The sequence below is a fragment of the Carcharodon carcharias genome (genome assembly GCF_017639515.1).
Source record: "Carcharodon carcharias isolate sCarCar2 chromosome 27 unlocalized genomic scaffold, sCarCar2.pri SUPER_27_unloc_1, whole genome shotgun sequence".
In the NCBI taxonomy this organism is placed as follows: Eukaryota; Metazoa; Chordata; class Chondrichthyes; order Lamniformes; family Lamnidae; genus Carcharodon; species Carcharodon carcharias.
The window spans coordinates 6632348-6650936 of record NW_024470624.1 but is presented as its reverse complement, the minus strand read 5'-3'; the positions used below and the strand labels follow the sequence as shown (position 1 = coordinate 6650936).

Here is an 18589-nt window from a genome sequence, read left to right as displayed (position 1 = left end):
GTTCAACCCCCACCGCCCCGCTAAACACACAACCTCACCGTTCAACCTTGCCCCCCCCGCTCAACCCCCACCCTCCCCCGCTCAACACACAGCTGCCCTCCCCCGCTCAACACACACCCGCCTACCCCCGCTCAACCCCCACCCTCCCCGCTCACCTCCCCACCCCCCACTCACACCCCCACCCTCCCCCGCTCACTCCCCCAACCTCCCCTGCTCACTCTCCCAACCTCCCCTGCTCACTCTCCCACTCTTCCTGCTCACTCCCCCAACCTCCCCCGCTCACTCCCCCAACCTCCCCCGCTCACTCCCCCACCCTCCCCCGCTCACTCCCCCACCCTCCCCCGCTCACTCCCCCACCCTCCCCCGCTCACTCCCCCACCCTCCCCCGCTCACTCCCCCACCCTCCCCACTCACTCCCCCACCCTGCCCGCTCAACCCCTGCCCTCCCCACTCCCCCACCCTCCCCACTCCCCCACCCTCCCCACTCACTCCCCCACCCTGCCCGCTCAACCCCCCGCCCTCCCCACTCCCCCACCCTCCCCACTACCCCACCCTCCCCACTACCCCACCCTCCCCACTCACTCGCACGCTCAACCCCCACATAATCCTCAACCCCCACACAATCCTCAAACCCCACCCTCGACCCCCCACCCTCCATGGAACCCTCAACCCCCTGCACACTCGCTCAACCCACACCCTCCCTGCTCAACCCCCATCGCCCCACGAAACCCTCAACCCTCCTGCACGAAACCCACCCTCCCATTTATCCCTAATTCAGCAAGCCAAAGGAAACAGATTGGCTGACAGGCATAGGTACACATTGTGGCTCCTCAAACATGACATTCAATCTTCTCCCTTGATCTCTCCCCCGATCCTCTCCCCCCCTTCATCCTCCGCACAACCCGCTCTCCCCCTTCATCCTCACCCTGACCCTCTCTCCACCATCATTCTCCCCAACCCTCTCCCCCCTTCATGCTCCCCGACCCTCTCTCTCCCTTCATCCTCACCCGACATTCTCTCCCCCTTCATCTGCCCCTCACTCTCCCTTAATCCTCCCCCGACCCTCACTCTCCCTTCATCCTCCCCCTGACCCTCTCTCCCCTTCATCCTTCCCCTGACCCTCTCACCCCCTTCATCCTCCCCTGACCCTCTCACCCCCTTCATCCTCCCCCAACCCTCTCACCCCCTTCATCCTCCCCTGACCCTCTCACCCCCTTCATCCTCCCCCAACCCTCTCACCTCCTTCATCCTCCCCTGACCCTCTCACCCCCTTCATCCTCCCCCAACCCTCTCACCCCCTTCATCCTCCCCTGACCCTCTCTCCCCTTTCATCCTCCCCCTGACCCTCTCACCCCCTTCATCCTCCCCCAACCCTCTCACCCCCTTCATCCTCCCCTGACCCTCTCTCCCCCTTCATCCTCCCCCTGACCCTCTCTCCCCCCGACAGGTGAGCGACCCTACAAGTGCCCTCACTGCGACTACGCCGGGACTCAGTCGGGCTCCCTGAAGTACCACCTGGAGCGGCACCACCGGGAGCAGCGGAACGGGGGGAGCCCGGATCCGGGGCCCGGGGAGTTGGGGGGCGGGGCGGGGAGGAGGAGGGGGCCGGGACCATCCTGCCAGGGGCTGGCCTGCCTGCGCGGGCCGAGCGGCTGCGGCCTGGGTCCCCGCCCCAGAGGCCGGGGGGGGCCCGGGCTGCTGGAGCCGGAGCCGCTGGACCTGTCGCTCAGAGCGGCCGAGCTGCGAGGCTGCCGGGCCTGCTCCTTCGAGACCTCCTCCGAGGAGCTGATGGGCCTCCACTTGCGGGTCAAGCACACCGGCAAGGCGCGTCGGCGGCGGCACCACCACCGGGGGAGCGGTCCCGGGGACGGGGCTCCACTCGAGGCCGGGGATCCGGGCGCGGCATGCGGCCGGGCGACGGCGGCTGCGCTGCGGGGAGGGGGCGGGGCCCTGACGCAGTTGGCTCCGGGCTGCTCAGCGGCGGCGCCAGGGGAGGTGGGCGGGGCGGTGACGGCACAGGGGGAGGGCGGGGCCATGTCGCCGTTCGCTGGGGGCGAGGGGGCGGGAGGAGCGAGGGGGCCGCGCCGGGTTGGAGGAGCGATGATGACGCCCCGCGAGGAGGGCGGGGCGACGACGACGACGCAATGGGTGGAGGGCGTGGCGGTGAAGGCACCAGAGGTGGGCGGGGCGGTGACGGCACAAGAGGAGGAGGGCAGGGCCGTCACGCTGGAGGGGCTGGGTGGGGACACTACGTCACGAGAAGAGGCGGGCGCTGTGGTGACGCGTTTGGAGGTGGGCGTGGCCTGTCCGCAGTCTCCGCCCCCTTTGGCTCCGGCCCCGCCCCCGCTCCTTGTGCCCCTGGAGTCCTAGCAACAGCCCCCGAGCTCCTGGGGGAGGGTGGGTGGGTGGGGGTAGGGCTGTTATAGGAATGTGGGCCAAGGGTGGCATTCAGAGCCCAATCCTGGCCGGGGCAAGCGGGGTGGGGCAGGGGGAGGCTAACCACTCTTGTTGCTACATGGCGTGGCATCGTGGCAAAGGGTCGGGCACAGGGAGGCCTTACCCATGTGCGCTCCTCTATCAAGGGCTCAGCCGTTCGTTTCCCCGCCCACCCCCCAGCCACCACTACATTCCATTGCCTTACCCTATACGGGGTGGTGGCAGCGAAATGCAAGCTGCCCTCCAAGGTGGCGATGCCCTCCGACCTGGCAGTGTCCTCCAAAATGGCGCCCTGCAAGGTGCCGACACCCTCCAACACGACGATACTTTCCATGATGGCGGTTTCCTCCCAGATGGCTGCTCCCTCCAAGATGGCGGCTCCCTCCAAGATGGTGGCGCTCTCCAAGATGGTGGCGTCCTCCAAGATGGCTGCTCCCTCCAAGATGGCTGCTCCCTCCAAGATGGCGGCTTTCTCCAAGATGGCTGCTCCCTCCAAGATGGCGGCTTTCTCCAAGATGGCGGCGCTCTCCCAAGGTGACAGTGTCCAGCAATGCACCCCGTGTTAACGGCTTGGCGGTACTCTCCATTAATGGTGGCATGCCCGGCTCTCACTCGTGACACCTGCTCCCGTGCCACCCGCCCACCCCACCCGCCGACAACAGTGAACGGAAGGGAGAAAAGCAAGCAGGAGCCAAGGGCGGGAAAATAAAAATGGCCGACCGGAAGACAGCGGAGGCCAGCAAGGGTCGTGCAAGAGGCCGGTGTCGGTGCTTTTTGAACCAAGAACTGATGTGGCACCACTGCAGCAGGCAAAAGCTAACTGTCAACAGGATCCAAGCATTTGTGTTTCGAGAAGTGTAGTCATTCGGAGGGGAATGGAGGGATGGTTGGCGAGAGGAATCCTGGTGCACAGCAATGCTTTGGTGCTGCACTGGTGCCAATTTCTGTTTTCTTGTTTCCTTATTGTTCACACGCATACGGCCCTGTCTGGACAGTCATGGTAGTCTAACAGATGGGAGTAGAAGATGGCAACTCCATCAACCTGTTCACCGTCTCTCCAACCTGCTGAACTCTCCTCTCCCTGCTCGCTCTGTGAGGGGTGGCACTGTCGGAGAAGGAGAGAGAGATTGGGGGGGGTGTGGGGGCGAAACAGAAGGAGATGAGGAGAGGAAGATGAGGCAGACAGAGGGAGGGGAGGAAGCATAGGATTAGAAGGAGAGAGAGGAAGATGGGGGAGAGGGAGAGCGGAAGTGGGATGTAAAGAGAGAGACACACACAGGGAGATATGGATAGGATGATACGGAGGGAGAGAGGTAAGGGGAGAATGTAAGGGATAAGAGAAAAGAAAGAAGGAAGGATAAGAAGAGAGGGATAGAGAAAGAGGAATAAGGATAGAGAAAGAGGAATAAAGAGAGCGAGAGAGGGATAAGGAGAGAAGTAGATGAGGGAGAGAGGGTTGAGGAGGGAGAGAGAGGGGGGATTAATGAGGGAGAAAGAGGGACAAAGCGAGAGAGATAGAAAGAGGGAGGGATGAGGAGAGAAAGAGGTAGCAGAGAGGGATAAGGAGAATGAGGGATAAGGAAGGAAACAGATAAAGCAAGAGTGGGGGAGATGGAGGGATGAGGAGAGAGTGATAGGGACAAGGGATGAAGAGAGACAGGAGTAGGAGAGAAGGATGAGAGAGAGATAAAGCAAGAGGAGATGGGGGGATGAGAGGGAGTGGGAGAGAGAGGGATAAGAGAGTGATGGGGCGGGGGGTTGAGGAGAGACAGGAGTAGGAGAGAGAGGGATAATGTGAGAGAGGGATAGAAAGAAGGAGGGATGGGGAGAGAAAGGGGTAGGAGAGAGATAAGAGTGAGGGATAAGGAGGGAAACGGATAAAGTGGGGGAGGGATGAGGAGAGATGGGGATAGAGGTGAGGGATGAGAGAGAGGAGTAGGAGAGAGGGATGAGTGAGTGACAAGGAGAGAGGAAGATGAGGGAATTAAGAGAGAGAGGGAAGAGGGGAGAATGGGAAGAAGAGGGAGGGAGAGAGAGAGACAAGGTGAGAGTCAGATAGAGAGAGACAGGGAGACAGAGACAAGGTGAGAGTCAGACAGACAGAGAGAGAGAGACAGTGAGAGTCAGACACAGAGAGAGAGGGAGAGAGAGAGACAGGGACACAGACAAGGTGAGAGTCAGACAGAGGGAGAGAAAGAGACAGGGAGACAGACAAGGTGAGAGTCAGACAGAGAGAGAGGGAGGGAGAGAGAGACAGGGAGACAGAAAAGGTGAGAGTCAGACAGACAGAGAGAGGGAGGGAGAGAGAGAGACAAGGTGAGAGTCAGACAGAGAGAGAGAGACAGGGAGACAGAGACAAGGTGAGAGTCAGACAGACAGAGAGAGGGAGGGAGAGAGAGAGACAAGGTGAGAGTCAGACAGAGGGAGGGAGAGAGAGAGACAAGGTGAGAGTCAGACAGAGGGAGAGAGAGAGACAGGGAGACAGAAACAAGGTGAGAGTCAGATAGAGAGAGAGGGAGGGAAAGAGAGAGACAGGGAGACAGACAAGGTGAGAGTCAGACAGACAGAGAGAGGGAGGGAGAGAGAGAAACAAGGTGAGAGTCAGACAGAGGGAGAGAGAGAGACGGAGACAGAGACAAGGTGAGATTCAGACAGAGAGAGGGAGAGAGAGAGACAGGGAGAGAGAGACAAGGTGAGAGTCAGACAGAGAGAGAGGGAGAGAGAGAGACAAGGTGAGAGTCAGACAGAGGGAGAGAGAGAGACGGAGCCAGAGACCAGGTGAGAGTCAGACAGAGAGAGAGGGAGAGAGAGAGACAGGGAGAGAGAGACAAGGTGAGAGTCAGACAGAGAGAGAGGGAGAGAGAGACAAGGTGAGAGTCAGACAAAGAGAGAGACAGGGAGAGAGAGACAAGGTGAGAGTCAGGGAGAGAGAGAGAGGGAGGGAGAGAGACGGAGAGAGAGACAAGGTGAGAGTCAGACAGAGACAGGGAGAGAGAGACAAGGTGAGAGTCAGACAGAGAGAGAGAGAGAGAGAGACAGGGAGAGAGAGACAAGGTGAGAGTCAGACAGAGAGAGAGAGATGGAGAGAGACAAGGTGAGTCAGACAGAGAGGGAGGGAGAGAGACAGGGAGAGAGAGACAAGGTGAGAGTCAGACAGAGAGAGACAAGGTGAGAGTCAGAGAGAGAGACGGAGAGAGAGAGACAAGGTGAGAGTCAGACAGAGAGAGAGACGGAGAGAGAGACAAGGTGAGAGTCAGACAGAGAGAGAGACGGAGAGAGAGACAAGGTGAGAGTCAGACAGAGAGAGAGGGAGGGAGAGAGACAGGGAGAGAGAGACAAGGTGAGAGTCAGACAGAGAGAGGGAGGGAGAGAGACAGGGAGAGAGAGACAAGGTGAGAGTCAGACAGAGAGAGAGAGACGGAGAGAGAGACAAGGTGAGAGTCAGAGAGAGAGGGAGGGAGAGAGACAGGGAGACAGAGCAAGCGTGAGGCGGAGAGGGAGAGGCGCATCGATGCACGCAGACGAACGGACGGACAGAGATGGCCTTCGTGTCTGACCGGCCTCTCCTGGTCGCTGCGGGTGGCTCCGGCCTCAATCAGCTGGTGCGGCGAGAGGACTCGCAGACAGAGCCTCCTCCGAGGCCCATCGCGAACTGAGCCAGCAAGCCCAGCCGGTGAGGGCCAGCCTCATCGGTCAGAAGGGCACCGCGCGTGTCCCGCCATGCTGCCGCGTCAGCTGTACCGTGTTGTGTCCCTGTGGCGTCCCGCGCTGTAGATTTTATTTAGAATATAACGGTGGCATCGTTTCTACAGCTCTCCGGCGTCAGCTTTTGTACCGCCGAGGTGGGCCAGCAGGCCGGGACCTCACTGCTGCGGGGAGGGGGAGGGGGAGGGGGTGGGGGAGGGGCGCGGTCGGAAAAATAACCCCTCCAAACGGAAACAGGGGGTGGGGGGGTCCTCTCTGCCGGGACCGGAGGGTGGGGGTATCTTGTGGCGAGGGGCTGGGTGCCAGGCGGTACCTGAGGTGGGGGTAGTGGGCAAGAGTGCTGCTGCTAGGTAGCCACATTGAAGCAGCCAGGAGCTGCAGAGCAAGACCCCGCCCTTACAGGGAAGGTGAGCGAGCGGGCAGCCCACCCGCACGGCTTGAGAGGGGGAGTTGACCCCGGGAAGCGGGGAGTAACCTGCCTCCTGTCCTGGGAGTGTGTGAGGGGGACGGTGTTGAGGGAGCTTTACTCTGTATCTAACCCCATGCTGTACCTGTCCTGGGAGTGTTTGATGGGGACAGTGTAGAGGGAGCTTTACCCTGTATCTAACCCCGTGCTGTACCTGTCCTGTGAGTGTTTGATGGGGACACTGTAGAGGGAGATTTACTCTGTATCTAACCCCGTGCTGTACCTGTCCTGGGAGTGTTTGATGGGGACAGTGTAGATGGCGCTTTACTCTGTATCTAACCCCGTGCTGTACCTGTCCTGGGAGTGTTTGATGGGGACAGTGTAGATGGCGCTTTACTCTGTATCTAACCCCGTGCTGTACCTGTCCTGGGAGTGTTTGATGGGGACAGTGTAGAGGGAGCTTTACTCTGTATCTAACCCTGTGCTGTACCTGTCCTGGGAGTGTTTGGTGGGGACAGTGTAGAGGGAGATTTACTCTGTATCTAACCCCGTGCTGTACCTGTCCTGGGAGTGTTTGATGGGGACGGTGTAGAGGGAGCTTTACTCTGTATCTAACCTCGTGCTGTACCTGTCCTGGGAGTGTTTGATGGGGACAGTGTAGAGGGAGTTTGATTCTGTATCTAACCCCGTGATGTACATGTCCTGGGAGTGTTTAATGGGGACAGTGTAGAGGGAGCTTTACTCTGTATCTAACCCCGTGCTGTACCTGTCCTGGGAGTGTTTGATGGGGACAGTGTAGAGGGAGCTTTACTCCGTATCTAACCCCGTGCTGTACCTGTCCTGGGAGTGTTTGATGGGGACAGTGTAGAGGGATTTTGATTCTGTATCTAACCCCGTGATGTACCTGTCCTGGGAGTGTTTGATGGGGACAGTGTAGAGGGAGATTTACTCTGTATCTAACCCCGTGCTGTACCTGTCCTGGGAGTGTTTGATGGGGACAGTGTAGAGGGAGATTTACTCTGTATCTAACCACATGTTGTACCTGTGCTGGGAGTGTTTGATGGGGAAAGTGTAGAGGGAGCTTCGAAAGTGGCTACTTGAGATGGCAATTGGAGGCACAAACAATTAGTCCAAATACTGACTAATAAGTGGTCCAAACAGAATAATCGTCGATCATAAAACTGATGATTTTCCACAAGACAGTATGCAGCGATTCTTCCACACACCATGACTGTAACGACCAGGGCATATCTGCATAAATGATGTGTATTCTCAGGACCATCGCCTCAATATTCCAGCTCGCAGTCTGAGATGTTATACGTAGCTGTGTTGCTGCAACAGGCCAGAGTCCAAGGTGTGACCAACGTGAGCTCCCTTCACAACCACAGCAAACTCAGGTATGATCATCGAGGTCACTATCCAGACCAAATGGGTCTCCGGGCCGTTGCCCCTCCCCAGTTACCGTCAAGACACCGAATACCCAGTTCCTATCCGAGGGGAACAACCCTCTCACCGAATCTTCCCAGTTACAGTCAGACACAGGGTAGCCTGTTCCTATCCGAAGGGAACAACCGTCTCACCCACCTATTCCCAGTTACAATCAGACACGGGGCAGCCTGTTCCGATCAGAGAGGATTAACCCTCTCACCCACCTCTTTCTCGATTACAGTCAGACACTGGACAGCCTTACTATCGGAGGGGATTAGCCCTCTCACCCATCTCTCCCCCAGATACAGACAGACACCTGGTACCCTGTTCCAATCAGAGGGGATTAACTCCTTCACCCACCTCTCTCCCAGCTACAATCAGAGCCCAGGCAGCCTGCTCCTATAAGAAGGGATTGATCCTCTCGCCCACCCCTCTCCCAGTTACAGTCAGATACTGGGCAGCATGTTTCTATCGCAGGGGATTAACCCTCTCACCCACCTCTCTCCCAGGTACAGTCAGATACCGGGCAGCCTGTTCTTATTAGAGGGGATTATCCCTCAGCCACCTCTCTCCCAGCTACAGTCAGGCACCGGGCAGCCTGACCCTATCAGAGGGGATTGACTCACCCACCTCATCCCAGTTATAATCGTACGCCGGGCAGCCTGTTCCTATCGGAGATTAACTCTCTCTCCAACCTCTCCCCACTTACAATCAGACAGTGTGAGTCCTGTTACTAACAGAGGACATTAACCTTCTCACCCATCTCTCTCCCAGATACAATCAGACCCCCGATAGACTGCTCCTATTAGAATGGATTAACCTTCGCCCACCTTGTTCCCAGTTTCAGTCAGCTACAGTCAAACACCGACAACCTGTTCCTGTCAGAGGGGATGAACCCTCTCGCCTACCTCTCTCCCTGTGACAGCCTATTCCTAATGGAGGAGATTGAACCTCTCAGCCACCTCACCCCAATTACAATCCAATGCCGGGCTGCCTGTTCCTACCGGAGGAGGTTAACCCCTCTCAACTGCATCTCCCTGAGTTACAATTGGACACAGGGCAGCCTGCTCCAATCGGAGGGGATTAACCCTCTCACCTACCCTTCTCTCAGTTACAGTCATACACTGGGCAGTCTATTCCTGGCAGCCTGTTCCTATTGAATGTGATTAACCCTCTCATCCACCTCTCTCCCATTTACAGTCAGATACTGGGCAGCCTGTTCCTATCGGAGGGGATAATCCCTCTCAGCCACATCTCTCGCAGTTACAGTCAGACACCAGGCAGCCTTTTCCTATCAGAGGGATTAACCCTCACCCACTACTCCCAGTTATGGTCAGAAACCGGGTAGCCTGTTTCTATCGAAGAAGTTTCACCCTCTCATCCTCCTCTCTCCCTGTTACAGACACTGGGTAGCCTATTCAAAGTGGAGCACATTATCCCTCTCACTTGCCTGTTCCCCGTTACAATCAGAAACGAGACGTCTTTTCTTATCAGAGGGGATGAACTCTCTCAACTACTTCTCACCCAGTCACAGTTAGACACCGGCCAGCCTGATCCTATCGGAAGGGTGAAACTCTCTCACCCACCTCTCTCCCAGTTACAGTCAGACACCAGAGAGTGTATTCCTATGGGAAGAGATTAACTCTCTCTTCCAGATACAGTCAGACACCAGGTATGTTGTTCCTGACAGCCTGTTCTTATTAAAGGGAAGTAACCCTCTCACCCACCTCTTTCCCAGTTACAGTCAGACGCTGGGCAGTTGTTCCTAATGGAGAGGATTAACCCTCTAACCCAGCTGTCTCCCAGTTACAGTCAGACATACTGTTCCTATCCAAGGGGAATAACACACTCCCACCACTTTCCCAGTTACAGACAGACACAGGGTAATCTGTAACTATTGGAGGGGATTAACCCTCTCACCCAACTCTCTCCCAGTTATATTTTGACATCGGGCAGCCTGTTCCAATCAGAGGGGATTAACCCCCTCACCCACCTCTCACCCAGACGCAATCAGACCCCAGGCAGCCTGCTCAAATAAGAGAGTATTAACCCTCTCACACACCTCTCTCCGTTTCAATCATACACTGGGCAGCATGTTCCCATCTGAGGGCATTAACCTAACCCAGCTCTCTCCCTGTTACAGTCAAATATCGGGCAGCCTGTTCTTATCAAAGGGGATTGACCCCCTCTCCCACCTCTCTGCCACTTACAGTCAGGCACCAGGCAGCCTGGCCCTATCGGAGGAAATTAACCCTCACACCAACCTCTCCCCACTTACAATCAGACAGTGGTAATACTGTTACTAACAGAGGACATTAACCCTCTCACCCACATCTCTCTCAGATACAATCAGACCCCAGCCAGCCTGCTCCTATTAGGCAGAATTAACCCTCTCACCCACCACCCTCCAATTTCAGGAACAGGCTGCCTGGTATTTGACTGTAACTGACTATCAGAGGGGATGAACCCTATGACCTACCTCTCTCCTGGTGTCAGACAGGCACTGCACAGTCTGTTCCTATCAGAGGAGATTGACCCTCTCACCCATCTCACCCCAGTTACAATCGGACACCAAGAAGATAATTACTAAGGAGGGTATTAACCTCTCACCCACCTCTCCCAGTTACAGTCAGACACTGGGCAGTCTGTTTCTATTGAAGGGGATCAACCCTCTTATCCACCTCTCCCATTTACAGTCAGATACCGGACAACCTGTTCCTATTAGAAGGATAATGCCTCTCAGCCACATCTCTCGCAGTTACAGTCAGACACCAGGCATTCTTTTCCTATCAGAGGGATTAACCCTCTCACCCACTTCTCCCAGTTACAGTCAGACACAGCACAGGCTGTTCATATCAAGTGGGTATTCACCCTCTCTCAAAGCTACATTCAGATACCGGGCAGGCTGTCCCTATTAGAGAGGATAATGCCTCTCAGCCACTCCTCTCGCGGTTACAGTCAGACACCAAAGGGACAGACACCTATTGGAGGGGATTAACCCTCTCACCCACTTCTCCCAGTTTCAGTCAGACACCGGGCAGCCTGTTCCTATTGAAGGGGATTCACCCTCTCATCCTCCTCTCTCCCAGTTACAGTCAGACACCAGACAGCCTGTTCCTATAAGAGTGCATTAACCCTCTCACACGCCTCTTCTCCGTTACAGTCAGAAACCAGACTTCTTTCTTATCAGAGGGGATTAACCCTCCCAATTACTTCTCACCCAGTTACAGTCAGACACTAGGCAGCCTGTTCGTATGAGAGGGGATTCACCCTCTCACCCGCCTCTCTCCCAGTTACATTCAGGGACCAGGCAGACTCTTGCTATTGGAGGTGATTAACTCTCTCACCAACCTCTCTCCCAGGTACTGTTATACACTGGGCAGCCTGTACCTGGCAGCCTGTTTCTATTGAAGGAGATTATCCTCACCCACCTCGCTCCCATTTACAGTCAGACACCAGACAGCTGTTCCTATTGGAGGGGATTAATCCTCTCAGCCGCATCTCTCCCAGTTACAGTCAGACTCTGGACAGCCTGTTCATATCAGGTGGGCATTCAACCTCTCTCCAAGTTACAGTCAGATACTGGGCAGCCTGTCCCTGTCAGAGGGAATAATCCCTTTTGGCCACATATCTCACGTTGGAGTCAGACACCGGGCAGCCTTTTCCTATTGGAGGGATTAACCCTCTCTCCCAGTTACAGTCAGACATCGGGCACCTGTTCCAATCGGAGCGCATTAACCCCAACACTTGCCTGTTCCCAGTTACAGTCAGAAAGCAGAAGTCTTTTCTTATCAAAGTGGATTAATTCTCTCACCCACCTCTCTCCTTGTTTCAGTCAGACACTGAGCAGCATATTCCTGCCAAGGACAATAACTATCTCACCCACCTCTCTCCCACTTACAGTTAGATACCAGGAAGACTGTTACTCATGGATGGGAATAACATTGTCCCCCACTTCACTCCCAGATACATTCAGACTCCAGGCAGCCTGCTGCTATTGAAGAGGATTAACCCTCTCACCCACCTCTACCAGTTTCAGTCAGACACAGGGTAGCCTATTCCTATCAGAAGGTATTAACCATTTCTCCAAATTGCAGTCAGACATTGGGCAGCCTGTTCCTATTGGAGGAGATTGACCCTGTCTCCACCTCACACCAGTTACAATTTGACACCGGGCATCCTGTTCCTATTAGAGGAGGTTAACCCTTTCACCTTCCCCAATCAGACACTGAGAAGATTGTTACTAATGGAGGGGATTAACTCTCTCGCCCACCTGTCTCCCATTGAGAGACAGGCAATAGGTAGCATTTTCCTGTCACATGGGATTAACCCTCTCACCTGCTTCTTACCAGCTACAGTCAGTCACCAGGTAGCCTGTTCCTATCGGAGGGGATTAACCCTCTCACCCACCTCTCTCCCATGCACAGTTATTCACTGGGCAGCCTCGTCCTGACAGCCTGGTCCAATTGAAGGTCAGTAACCATCCAGCCACCTCTCTCCCATTAACATTCACACACCGGACAGCCTGTTCCTTTTGGAGGGGATTAACCCTCTCAATCATGTTTCTCGCAGTTACAGTCAGACACAGAACAGACTTTTTGTTTCAGGTAGGTATTCACCCTCACTCCAAATTACAATCAGATACCGAATGGCCTGTTCCTATTGGAGGGGATAATCTCTTTCAGCCACATCTCTCACAGTTACAGTCAGACGCCAGGCAGCCTTTTCCTATCAGAAGGATTAACCATCTCACCCTCCTCTCTCCCAGTTACAGTCAGACACCAAGCAGTCTGTTCCTATCAGAGCACGTTAATCCTCTCACGCACTAGTTACTGTTACAGTCAGAAACCAGGCGTCTTTTCATATCAGAGTGGATTAACCCTGTTACCTACTTCTCATCCAGTTTCAGTCAGACACCGGCAAGCCTGCTCCTATCAGAGGGCTTAATTCCCTCACCCACCTCTCTCCCAGTTACAGTCAGACACCAGACAGTGTATTCCAATCAGAGGGATTAACTCTTTCGTCCCCCTCTCCTCCAGACACAGTAAGACACCAGGCAGCCTGTTCCTAACAGCGGGCATTAACCCTCTTACCCACCTCTCTCCCGGTGACATACCAGCCAGCCTGTTCCTGTAAGAGGGGATTAACCTTCTCTCCAAGTTACCATCAGACAGCGGGCAACCTGTTCCCATCAGAGAGGGTTATCCCTCTCACCCATGTCTCTCACAGTTACAGTCAGAAACTGGGCAGCCTGTTCCAATCGGAGGGATTAACCCTCTCACGCACTTTCCCCAATTAGTCAGCCACTGGAGAGCCTGTTACTATGAGGGGGGGATTAACAGTCTCCTCAATCTCTATCCCAGTTACAGTCAGACCCCAGGCAGCCTGTTCCTATTGGTGCTGGGGGAGAGGATGGGGGGGAACCGATTAACCCTCTCACCCACCTCTCTCCCAGTTACTGTTAGACACTGGCAGCCTGTTCCTAACAAAGAGGATTAACCCTCTCACCCAACTCAGTCCCAAGTACAGTCAGACACCGAGCAGCCTGTTCCTATCAGAGGGGATTAACCCTCTCACCCGCCTCTTACCAGTTGCAGGCAGACACCGAGCAGCCCATTCCTGGCAGCCTGTCCCTATTGAATGGGATTATCCCTCTCATGCACCTCTCTCCCAGTTACAGTCAGTCACTGGACATCCTGTTCCTATCGGAGAGAATTGACCCTCTCAACCGTATCTCTCCCCATTACAATCAGACACCAGGCAACCTGTTGCTATCAGAGGGGATTAACCCTCTCACCTACCCCTCTTCCAGTGACCAGACAGGCAACGGGCAGCCTGTCCCAGTCGGAGGTGATTCACCCTCTCACCCACCTCACCCCAGTTACAATCGGATGCTGGGCAACCAATTCTTAATGGTGGGGATCAGCCCTCTCACCTACCCCTTTCCCAGTTACAGTCATACAAAAGGCAGCCTGTTCCAATCAGAGGGGATTAACCCTCTCACAAATCCCTCATCCAGTTACAGTCATAAAACGGGCAACCTGTTCCAATCGAAGGTATTAACACTCTCAACTACCTCTCTCCCAGTTACAGTCGTACAACGGGCATGCTGTTCCAATTGGAGGGGATTAACTCTCTCACCAACGTCTCTCCCAGTTACAGTCTTACACTGGGCAGCTTGTTCCTGGCAGTCTGTTTCTATCGGAGCGGATTAACCCTTTCAACCGCATCTCTCCCAGTTACCATCAGACACCAGACAGCCTGTTCGTACAGGAGGGTATTCACCCTCTCTCCATATTACAGTCAGACACCGGACAGCCTTTTCCTATAGGAGGGGATAATACCTCTCAGCCACGTGTCTCACAGTTACAGTTAGACAATGGGCAGCCTGTTCCTATCGGAGGGATTAACCCCCTCACCTACTTCTCCCAGTTATGATCTGACACTGGGCAGCCTGTCCCTATTGGAGGGGATTCACCCTCCCTCCAAGTTACAGTTAGACAGCGAGCAGCCTATTCCTATCGAAGGAGATTCACACTCTCACCCTACTCTCTCCCAGTTACAGTCAGATACTGGGCAGCCTGTTCCTATTGTAATGCATTAACGCTCTCACCTGCCTGTTCCCAGTTACAGTCAGAAATGAGGCATCTTTTTTATCAGAGTGGATTAATCCTGTCACCTATTTCTCATGCAGTTACATTCAGACACCAGGCAGCCTGTTCCTATTGGAGGGGATTCACCCTTTCTCCAAGTTACAGTCAGACATCAGGCAGCATGTTCCAATCTGAGGGGATTAACCCTATCACCCACCTCTTTCAATTACGGTCAGACACCGGGCAGCCAGTTCCTATCGGAGGGTATTCACCCTTTCTCCAAATTACAGTCAGATACCAGGCAGCCTGCTCCTATCAGATGGGATTGACCCTCTCATCCGCTTGTTCCCAGTTACATTCAGACACAAGGCAACTTTTCTTATCAGAGGGGATTAAAGCTTTCACCTACTTGTCTCCCAGTTACATTCAGACACTGGGCAACCTGTTCCTGTTGGAGTAGGTTCACCCTCTCACCAACCTCTCCCCATTTACAATCAGAAACTGGGAAGATTGTTCCTAAGCATGGGGATTAACCCTCTCAGCCACCTCTCTCCTAGTTACAATTAAATACTGGGCAGCCTGTTCCTATCGGAGGGAACTTACCCTCTCACCTACCTCTCTCCTGGTGACAGACAGGCAACGAGCAGTCTGTTCCGATCAAAGGGGATTAACCCTTTCATCCACCTCTCCCCCATTTACAGTTAAATACCGGGCAGCCTGTTCCTATCGAAGGGAACTTAGCCTCTCATCTACCTCTCTCCCGGTGACAGACAGGCAGTGGGCAACCTGTTCCTATCAGAAGGGATTAACTCTCTCACCCATCATTTACCAGTTGCAGGCAGACACTGAGCAGCCCATTCCTGACAGCATGTTCCTATTGAAGGGGATTAACCCACTCACCCACCTCTGTCCCAGTTTCAGTCAGACACCAGGCAGCATGTTCCTATCCAAGTGGAATAACCATCTCACCAACCTCTCTCCCTGCTGCAGTTAGATACTGGGAAGACTGTTACTAATGGATGGATTAACACTGTTAGACACTTCTCTCCCTGATACAATCAGACCCCAGGCAGCCTGCTGCTATTGAAGAGGATTAACCCTCGCTCCCACCTCTCTCCTAGTTTCAGTCAGATGCCAGGCAGCATGTTCCTATCTGAGGGGGAACAACCCTCTCACCCACCTCTCTCCCAGTGAAAGTCAGGCACCGGCCAGCCTGTTCCTATCGGGGGTTTAGCCCTCTCACCCACCTCTTACCATTTGCAGTCAGACGCTGGGCAGCCTATTCCTATCAGAGGGGGTTAATCCTCTTAACCCCATCTCTCACAGCTTCAGTCAGACACCAGGCAGCCTGTAACCATTTCTGCAAGACACAGTCAGACACTGGGCAGCCTGTTCCTATCGGTGGAGATTGACCCTGTCGCCCAGCTCACCCCAGTTACAATCCAACGCTGGGAAGCCTGTTCCTATCTGAGGAGGTTAACCCTCTCACCAACCTCTATGCACTTACAATCAGACAGCAGTAAGATTGTTACTATCAGAGGGGATTAACCACCTCAGCCACCTCTCTCCGAGTTTCAGTCAGACACCGGGCACCCTGTTCCTATTGCAGGGGATTAACCTTCTTATCCACCTCTCTCCCAGTTACAGTAGAGACATACCCTGGGCAGCCTTTTATTGGTGGCCTGTTCCTATTGAAGGGGATTAACCCTCACACCCACCTCACTCCCATTTAGGGTCAGACACCAGAGAGCCTGTTCCTATCGGAGGGGATTAATCCTCTCGACCGCGTCTCTCCCAGTTACAGTCAGACACCAGATGGCTTCTTCGCATCAGGTGGGTATCCACTCTCTCTCCAAGTTACAGTCAGATACTGGGCAACCTGTTCCTATAGGAGGGGATAATCCCTCTCAGTCACATCTCTCACAGTTACAGTCAGACACCAGGCAGCCTGTTCCTATTGGAGGGGAGGGGGGTGCGGGGTGGCGGGGGGGGGGGGGGCGGAGGGAAAGCAATTAACCCTCTCACCCACCTCTGTCCCAATTACAGTCAGACACCAGCAGTCTGTACCTAACAAAGGGGATTAACCCTCTCACCAGCCTCTTACCAGTTGCAAGCAGACATTGAGCAGCCTGTTCCTGGGCAGCCTGTCCCTATTGAATGGGATTATCCCTCTCATGCACTTCTCTCCCAGTTACAGTCAGTTGCTGGACATCCTGTTCTTATCGGAGAGAATTGACCCTCTCAACCACATCTCTCCCCGTTACAATCAGACATCGGTCAGTCTGTTGCTATCAGAGGGGATTAACTCTCTCACTTACCCCTCTTCCAGTGACAGACAGGCAAAGGGCAGCCTGTTCCAGTCAGAGGTGATTCACCCTCTCATGCACCTCACCCCAGATACAATCCGATGCCAGGCAACCAATTCCTATCGGAGGGGATCAGCCCTCTCACCTACCCCTTTCCCAGTTACAGTCATACAATGGGCAGCCTGTTCCAATCAGAGGGGATTAACTCTCACCAACGTCTCTCCCAGTTACAGTGTTACATTGAGCAGCCTGTTCCTGGCAGCCTGTTTCTATTGGAGGGGATTAACCCTCTCAACCACACCTCTCCCAGTTACCGTCAGACACTGGACAGCCTGTTCGTATCGGAGGGTATTCACCCTCTCTCCATATTACAGTCAGACACCGGGCAGCCTTTTCCTATCGAAGGGGATAATCCCTCTCAGCCACGTGTCTCGCAGTTACACCTAGATGACGGGCAGCCTGTTCCTATCAGAGGGATTAACCCTCTCACCCACTTCTCCCAGTTATGGTCTGACACTGGGCAGCTTGTCCCTATTGGAGGGGATTCACCCTCCCTCCAAGTTACAGTCAGACAGCGAGCAGTCTGTTCATATCGAATGAGATTCACACTCTCACCCTACTCTTTCCCAGTTACAGTCAGACATTGGGCAGCCTCTTCCTATCAGAGCGTATTAACTCTCTGACCTGCCTGTTCCTAGTTACAGTCAGAAATGAGGCGTCTTTTTTATCAGAGCGGATTTAATCCTGTCACCTACTTCTCACGCAATTACAGTCAGATACTGGGGAGCCTGTTCCTATCGAAGGGGATTCACCCTTTCTCCAAGTTACAGTCAAACACCAGGCAGCCTGTTCCTATCTGAGGCGATTAACCCTAACACCACCTCTCACAGTTACAGTCAGACACTGGGTAGCCTGTTCCTATGGGAGGGATTAATCCTCTCACCCACTTCTCCCAGTTACGGTCAGACACCAGGCAGCCTGTTCCTATCAGGACATTCACCGTCTCTCCAGGCTACAGTCAGATACTGAGCAGCCTGATCTTACCGAAGGGGATTCACCCTCTCACTCACCTCTCTCTCAGTTACAGTCAGACACTGTGTAGCCTATTCATAACAGAGCACTTTAACCCTCTCATCCGCCTGTTACTGTTACAGTCAGAAACCAGTCGTTTTTTCTCATCAAAGCGGATGAACCCTGTCACCTACATCTCACCCATTGACAGTCAGACACTGATCAATCTGTTCCAATTGTAGGGGATTAACTCTCTCACCCACCTCTCAGTTATATTCAGACACCAGACAGTGTATTCCTATCAGAGGGGATTAACTCTCTCACCCACCTCTCTCCTAGTTACTGTTAGACACCAGGCAGCCTCTTCCCAACAGAGGGGATTAACACTCTCACCCAACTCTGCCTGAGTTACAGTGAGATACTGGTCAGCCTGTCCCTATCAGAGGAATTAACCTTTTCACCTACCTCTTTCTCAATGACAGGCAATGGGCAGCCTGTTCCTATCAAAGGGGATTAACCCTCTCACCCACTTCTTACCAGTTACAGGCAGATACTGAGAAGCCCATTCTTGACAGCCTGTCCCTATTGAATGGGATTAACCTTCTCATCCACCTGCCTCCCAGTTACAGCCAGCCACCGGACATGCTGTTCTTAACAGAAAGAATTAACCCCCTCAACCGCATCTCTCCCAGTTACAGTCAGAC

The 18589-nt window shown here is 54.3% G+C and overlaps 1 protein-coding gene across 1 annotated transcript in view; it reads left to right on the top strand.

Moving 5' to 3' along the window:
- The window catches only part of LOC121273628 (zinc finger protein 219-like), a 59661-nt gene extending 57291 nt beyond the window's left edge, over positions 1–2370 (top strand). The window contains exon 7 of the mRNA XM_041180773.1: positions 1448–2370. Coding sequence (XP_041036707.1) covers positions 1448–2370 — 923 coding nt within the window. The remainder of the gene's footprint in view (positions 1–1447) is intronic.
- Positions 2371–18589: the final 16219 nt, after the last annotated feature.